The 8,128-nt window shown below is 46.9% G+C and overlaps 1 protein-coding gene across 1 annotated transcript in view; it reads right to left on the bottom strand.

The window, feature by feature from the left end:
- Positions 1 to 4,792: 4,792 nt before the first annotated feature.
- The window catches only part of LOC115313150, a 44,914-nt gene continuing 41,578 nt past the window's right edge, over positions 4,793 to 8,128 (bottom strand). Inside the window, exon 3 of the mRNA XM_040217244.1 lies at positions 4,793 to 5,024. Within this exon, the coding sequence (XP_040073178.1) occupies positions 4,793 to 5,024 (232 nt within the window). The remainder of the gene's footprint in view (positions 5,025 to 8,128) is intronic.

The following is an 8,128-nucleotide window of genomic DNA, read 5'->3' as shown; positions in this document are numbered from 1 at the left end:
AATTCGTGTAATACGCAAAAATGTGTTATTAGTTGACTCTTGTGTACGATGCCTTACGAATTGCCAGAATTTATCGGGTTCGCGGCACAGGCTGCTTTCTACTCCTCTTTCATAAACACATTTATCATGCTTAAATAACTTTTTAACAAGCTCTCGGTAAACACTAAATTTCAAATACCATAGCTCAATGCCACTTCTTTAAAACCATTTATGAATATAATTTTTCCTGCGCGTATATTTTAATTCCTTCGAGTACCAAAAGGGGTACCTAGACGCTTTGGAAAAGCGCTTAGGAATAAACAAGTCGATTCAATTCCTTACTATCTCTGTTAAAGATTTAGTCGCGGAATCTACAAAGTCATTACCCAGGACCGTCGACCAATCATAATTTTGAAGGAACTTAAATAGCTCTAGATAATCACCATGGCTATAATCGTAAGTACTGAAATATTGTCGTACACACGATTTTTTAGTTAAACAAATTACTACGATGAAAGGTGGATAAAAAACGTCAGGTCACACAAGGAGATCACTAGTTGGCATTACATTTTCAATGGCACAGTTTGAAAGAAAAAGATTGAGAACATTTTCGGCACTATTTTTCAACTTATTGTGCGGACTAAACCCGTTAAAATGAATAAATTCGAGTAATCGGGACACTTTATTTCTTGTTGATTGGTCCAGATGACCAATCAACAAGAGATGACCAATCAACAAGAATCCATGGCGGGGAGGTTAAAATCCCCATATATATGTACTTTAAACTTTGAAAAATCAACTACTTTTGAAATACTTTCGAATGGTTGGCAAACACAATGGGATCTGATAACGAAGAGAAATAATAATTCCCAATAAGGTAATTAAAACCGTCACCGGATACTATTTCAACCCAAACAGATTCCGCATAGGATTCCAAATCCCGCCTTCCCATCGAGTTGAGCGACTCGCGCACCTTGATTAATACACCACCACTAAACCTCTGTTCCGTGGCACCGTAATCTCAATCTTTACGATACATGTTATAAAAAAATAGAAAATAACTTGCGCTTGAAATTTCTTCTAAAAGCCAGTTCTGCCTGGTTGCTGGGAAAATAAAACAAAGAAAACAATGCACACAACCTCATATAAACAACTGTATTGTTTTTTCTAATTTTGCTTAACATGTAGTTTGACAATTGACTGACTCTGTATTTTATTGGATGTGGCCATTCAATAAAGGTACTGCACAAAAAAATACTAGGTAATTCGTGTCTGTTCAAAGAGTGACTGAGATATGTCTGTGCTTGTAAGCAAAAAGTAACGAATGTAAATGACAGAGCACAAAACGTCGACAGCAAATTTTGAGAATTTCTAGAGCGTAGTCTATGTGTATCGTCTCTTTCAATGCTTGAATGTACGCTTGAACAGACTTGGACGTAAATCAACTACTCTACTCAAACTACTGTAGTTTAAGTACTTTTCCGAGTAACTTGGCAACTTTCAATTACAACGTTATTTGGGTAATTAGTAGTTTACTTTAACTACATTTTTCAGCTAACTTCTACTCAAACTACTAGCTACTTTCGAAATCTAGTGCTAATTTTGATCATCACAAAATTTTGAGTGCAGAAATAAATAAGACGCCGGCAAATGAAGTGGCATTTCCGAACGAGGGTCCTCCTCACATTTTGTTCCCACGCACTTATACTCGGCAGCCGTAGAAACTGCATCACGGGCGTCCTTGGGCCAAGGTGGACCGTGGCGACGAGCAGCCAAAGCATAACATTGGCGCGCACGAACGCAGGAAGAGATGCGTAACAAGACTTGGTCGCGTATTGGCCTAATCCGGTAATTCACGCAGTGGCCGCGCCTCCAGCTGCCACCGTGAAAGACGGGGAGACTCCGAGGGTTGTTGTGGTTTTCATGTTGTCTGCCTTCAGTGAGTTCTGACTCGAGCAGTTTTGGGGTTCCACGGGAGGCGCCACTGGGATGACCTCGCAGCTCGGCACCTGTTCGCATTGTCGCCTCGTTGTCAGCGCATACTCCCTTGCGAAGCCAGACTCCCCAGCGCGCAAACGTAGACACGGATCCTTCGCGTCTTTCCGACCTTCCACGGCAGGGGGACCTCCTCTTTGTTGAAAATGATTTACTTGTCTGGCGTGTCAGGCGCGTCAAATTACCGTAGTCGCAGGCGAGAATTGCGAGTCACCCTTGGGAGATGCGTTTGTTTGACCCGCCTTAGCGGCGAGGTATACATCGCTTCATCTTCTGTTAAACCAAAACATTTTTTTTTTCAGGAGCGTACCACCGGCACTGCGAGACGCGCAGTCGTCCGGATGATCCCATCGTCGTGGCGCGAGACTTGAACCCTTGACGGTGAAGTACACTCGCTCAGCGGCCAGTCATAACGATCCCAACTTGTCAAAAAAAGAAAAAAAGTAGGAGAGTTTGTTAAAAAAGACCCTCTAGGCCGAGGCAGACATCACATGTTTAGTCATGGACACCGAAGATGCCGACACTCGCCTACCCGACCCTGCATAGCCTGTTTCTGAAATTCAACGCTGCTATTCCATCCAGCGCGTCGGTGGAACGCCTTTTTAGCCTGGCTGGGGACGTTTTCAGGAGGAAAGGGGGAAACTCTCCGATAAAAACTTTGAAAGTCAATTGCTTTTGCAAACGAATAAACTGATTTTGGTGAAAACGCGAGCCATAAAATGACTGCATTGATTATAGGCTCGCAAGGTTTTTCACGAATGAAAACTGCTGTTCATTTTGCTACTACAAAAATATAAAAAAGTAACTTCGAAAGTAACTTCAAAAGTAATTCGCTACTTTTTTACAGTAGTTAGTAGTTTACTCAATTGCTATTACAAATTCGTAATTTCTACTCTACTCCAATTACTTTTGGCGTCAATACTCAGTAACTTAACTACCCTTTTTCAGTAACTTGTACATGACTGCGCTTGAGGCATCTACTAAAAGATGGTAGTGCTTACTCTGTACGTCCAAAGTCCTAGGTCGTGTGACAGGAGTAAGCACTACACGCAGTGCCGTACCAACTTGCTTTTGAGTAGGGGGGCAAACCACACCCCCCCTACTAGTGCGGGAAGCGGTGCCCTTGGGCTACACTGGGGTGGGGGGGGGGGGGGGGCAACCACCGACCTTGCCCCCCCCCCCCCCTCTCCCCGGTCGGTACGCCCATGGGCACAGGAGGCTGGACTGGTGGCGAGGTAGGTTGGACCAGCGGCACAGGAAATTGGACCACCTGCATAACCTGGTCCGTGTTGCATGGTTACCAGGTGTCGGCGTCCTCCACGCCATTCATTATTTGAACAAACAGAGGCTGGTGGTTCTCAGAACCTGTAAATATAGTATTCCATAGATATTTTTGGCGCACAAAGCATAACGACACGCTTTGGAGCTCGGCATTGAAAATATATTAAAAATATAACGCAGGTGGGATGGTGGAGTCAAATTTTTAATAGATAATTTTAGAAACATGCAGTGACTCCCATTGTTTCTTCGACACATCAGGGCACTCCGATGTATGGCGCGTGAAGGAAAATGTTCCGTCAATAAAAAAGCGGGTCATGTCAGCTTAGCATTCCGCAATTTCTGGACGCAAAGAAGAAATACTATAACAAAACAGTATGTACCGGGCTTTCAGATGTGTTCTCTCCGTTTTCTTCGCGTTGTGAACTCGCAGTAGTAAGCGAGAATGATTTGTGCTGCGACCAGGCTGCGGAGAGCGTACGGTCCGGCCCGAGCGTACATTTGAGCGGCCCTACGATTCCCCGCGCCGAGCGGTGCAATGGGGGGGGGGGGGGGGGGGGGGGGGGGTGACAAGTGGCCTTGAGCGATTTCCCAGACAGGCCTATTGGACCACCGTTGCACCAGAAATGAGTCCCAGCAAATACTGTGGCCACAAACCAGTATGATCTGCTCCCACTGCGAGAGCACCTACGTAACAAGAACACATTTCTAAGGGGTCAAATATTCACGGTGCAACAAAGGTGGGTTCATTCATTGCAGCAACTCAATGTTAGTTTCTGCTTGTCTGATCACAAACCGACATGGTCGATGGGACCTCTCCTGTAATCAAGTATTATCAGAACGGAATGAAATGTGAATGCTGAAACGTGTGACCTTCAATGCACGCCACGCTATCTGGAGGTGATAAAACTGCGGAGTGGAGAGAGGAGTTACGTAGGTGTGCACATCGAAAAAGCGCGCACTCTTGCAGCCCCTTTTCTGCTCCGCAGTTTGATTATCGGCCTCCAGGTAGCGCAGCATGTATCGAAGGCCACACGTTCCAGCGTTCGAATTTCATTCCGTTCTGATAGTACACTGACGCCTTGCCTGCGCCACCACACTGTGGAGATCTCATGCCGATAAAACTCTGTCCCTAACAGTCATGTATGTTCTCGAGTATCTGTACAAAAGCAGTCATTCTGCTGGGAACCACACCTTTATTTATTTCAAACTCTCTGAAACATCAATGTACTTTTAGAACACCTAATTAGAACTCGACAGCCTACTTAAAGTTGTACTTTGGGAAGTACCAATGTTCCTATGTAAATTACACTTTTACGTGTGAGCAGCAGGCATGTATGTTGTCCTCAAGGGGTTATTCGACGGGTCCTCGCGAGTAGCCTAATATCAGTCGTAGACGAACACTATTCGGATGCAGCAGGACATGACGACCTCATTTTCCTAACCAGGTGGGGTTCATGACACGCGTGTCATATTTACTAGACTGCCGCGCCGCTGCATTCTAACTAACCGGTCTGTACCCGGCTGCAGCCGTAACAACTCACGCAGTAGTGACAGCATCGCGAGCAGCCCGATTTTTCGCCGGCCGGGCTGTGGTGGCTGTGGCACGTTCCGGCGGCTCCAGCGTAGATGTGGAGGTTGTGTTGGCACCTTCCTCGGTAGCTGTGGTCTTCCTGGGCACTGACTTCACCTTGTAGCCAAATTCATGTGCCAGGTCGGCAACCTCCTGCAGCAGCTGCTCCTTCTCCGTGTATTGCTCTTCCGTTCCGGATCTCAGGGTTTCAGGGGAGAGCGGTATCAACGAGTGTGCCTGTCTCTCTCAAGCGTAGACCTGTTATTTCAATGAACGACCATGAGTTCATCTCCGTGTCGCAAAAGCTGCAATGCGAGTTCGGCAATTTGGAAACACGCATCCCTACACGAAATATCTAGCGGCACAGACATGTGCGTTTCCAAACAAGCTTGCGCTGGCTCGCAGTTGCGCCAGCTGTTGGACAGTGTATGGCAGTATACTAAAACGCTTCTAAAGTTTCAAACAGATATCAAAAACTACTTACTTTCTCAAGTTTTTGCGGTCGTCTCGCTTGAACAGTCTGAGGAGGAGATCGCAGCGGTCTCTTACTCAGTGAACACTGAAGTTCCTCCCGAGTGCTTCGTTCAGGTTGGCGGCCAGTGTATCCCACCGCGAAAGATTCAGAAAGGAATTCACCGCAAGAACTTCCATTAAAAAGAAGATATCTTCAACAATATTCAAGCGTTTTCTATCCACTTGGGCAGAAAGAGACTCGAGTGGAGCGGCCATGATCGCTCAGCTCTCCCCGGATCTCGTCAAGCTCTCGCGAGGCACGGTAGTGCGTGTAATATTTCCCGACATTCTCGATACCTGCGCCCGAAACACCGGATACTCTTGCGCATGCGTAATGGTTCCGGCGCAGTATCGGGTATCGTTGTCGGAGTGAGAAACGATCTACTAAAGCTTACTACTCTACGACTCTGGGTACCGGTGCTTTTCTGCTCGAAGGGGCGTGGCGTGAAGCGTCTGCTCCGTATTTGTTGGGCACCGAAGTGATGCGCGCGCTGGGCCATAGCGTCTCGCACTCTGCGAAATAAAAAAATTGGCTTGCTCTTTTTGTTTATACAGCCTTGATGGAGATGCGCCTCAACGGGTAATCGGTCTCTTAGCTGTAGATGAGAAATTTAGCCAGTGCGGTACAACCGCTAACCTGGGATTTTTAACGTGAATCACGCAGTAGTGATCACACGAACGCGTGCCGGTACGAAACTCATCCAGATCGAAACGGGCGGGGGCTGCGGGGATCGAACCCAGGAGGTTCCCAGCGCAAGCTTTCGCTCCACGCTCCGAGCTGAGACGCGTTAGCCCACTCGGCCACTTCCTTTTTTTTGTCTTTATTGCCTGTTTTTGTTCAGGTGACAAACACATTACACATACAATAAAAGGTTAAAACAAAAGCCTCAAAGGCTATTGTACAAATATCAAGCTTATCAAACACATTCACAGACCAGTGATGGACGCCAGCTCCTCAATAAGCGGCAGAAAGTCCGGGGGTGGCTGCTGAACCTTAAACATTTCTTTCAAAAAAACAGATCATTTCAACAAAATACCTGTCTGCGGGACGCACGTCGACGTCTGCGTGTCTTACAGCCATGCGGCAGCGCCACAAGCTATGGAGACCGACCAGCATGATCATGTCATAGGGTACCATGCTGTCTCCTCCATCAACAGGCAAATAACGGATTCCGTGAGGTGTTAACGGTAGGTCCTTTTTAAGGGTCCTTTGAAGGACGTCCCAAAGGCACACTGCGTCCCAACAGTTAAGAAAAACGTGTTCTATCGTCTCTGGCATTTTACAAAGTAAACAGTTTACCGACCATGCAACGGGAATACCTTTTCCCTCTAAAAAAACTTTGACCGGCAGGGTTTCACTGTGTAGTTTGAAGAAAAAAGATTTCGTGAAGGCAGGTACCCTCATTTGCTTGACACGCTTCAAAATATTTTGACCACTTTCCGCACTGTACAAGGACCGGTGCAGTGGAGTGGGAAAAAGGGAAAAAATCAAATCTTTGGTCAATCGCATGCGCGACACACTGGACAGATACTCGAGCGAAAACCGCGTCGCCAAGAACCGATAAGCAGACACAACTTCTTTCAAAAAACCACGTACACCATAACTGGAATGAATATCGGTCGAAACAATAAATTCGGGCAATGCTCTGCATAGCCGCACCTGAATGACCGTACGCTGTAGAGGGTCCTTCTGGTCTCTTAGGAAACAAAACCTATTAACGAGTTGTCTAACAAAAAGATGCAACAGACCCAGCCCCCCATCCTTGACACGCCGGAAAAGATTGGTTCGGCTCGTTCTTTCCCAGGTCGAGCTCCAAATAAACACAGCAAAAACACGGTGTATGCGCTGGATGTTGACCCGCGAACAGTGTAGCACGTGCAGAACGTACCATACCTTCGCAGCTAAAAAGGCGTTGCATACCGAGGCACGCGCAAACATTGAAAAGCCTCTCCCCCCCCCCCCCCCCCCCCCCCACTTATCCGCCCTTGCGCGCACCGCTTGGGCTTCTTCATTCCAATGCTCCTCGTTGTCGCGGTATTGTTCAAGTGGAACTCCGAGATACCGCACCGGCGTGTCGGACCACGTGGCACGTTCAAAAACAGTGGGCTTGGAGGGCCAATCTCCATGCAAAAACCCCTGACACTTTTGCCAATTTATAGCACTACATATGTTCTCGCAGAACTTCTCAGTTAGTTCTACGGCTTTCTTCACACTCTCTTGGTCTGTACAAAAAATAGCCACATCATCGGCGTATGCCAAAAAACGAACCTCACTGGCTTGTAAATTAAAGCCGCGTATATGCGCACTACGTAACACACTTAAACAATAGGGTTCTAGAAAAATACAAAACAGCAGCGGCGAAAGCGGGCATCCCTGCCGCACAGAAGAAAAAAGGGGGATACGTTCACTTACACTCTTATTCACAACCAGACGGGTGGCACAGTTAAGGTAAGCCATGCGTACCCCATCGCACAGCACTGAACCTAAATTAACATATTCTAAGATGGAAAAAAGAATTTTGTGGGATACACGGTCGAAGGCTTTCTCGAGGTCTATCTGTAGTAGCGCAACCTGTTGTTGGAAATCGTCGCAGCACTCCAAAATGCTTCGCGCTACATGCACGTTTGTAACAATTGTCCTCCCCTTAATACCACACGTCTGGTGAGGACCGACTATAAGGTTGATCACGCCTTGTAGTCGTTCCGCCAGCACCTTCATCAAAATCTTATAGTCCACATTCGACAGAGTAATCGGGCGGTACGCTCCAACCGAGCGTAGCTTAACTCGAT

This window comes from Ixodes scapularis, unplaced genomic scaffold (genome assembly GCF_016920785.2).
Source record: "Ixodes scapularis isolate PalLabHiFi unplaced genomic scaffold, ASM1692078v2 PGA_scaffold0__279_contigs__length_252992795, whole genome shotgun sequence".
NCBI classification, from domain to species: Eukaryota; Metazoa; Arthropoda; class Arachnida; order Ixodida; family Ixodidae; genus Ixodes; species Ixodes scapularis.
The sequence above is the reverse complement of the archived record's forward strand: the minus strand, read 5'-3'. Positions and strand labels throughout refer to the sequence as shown.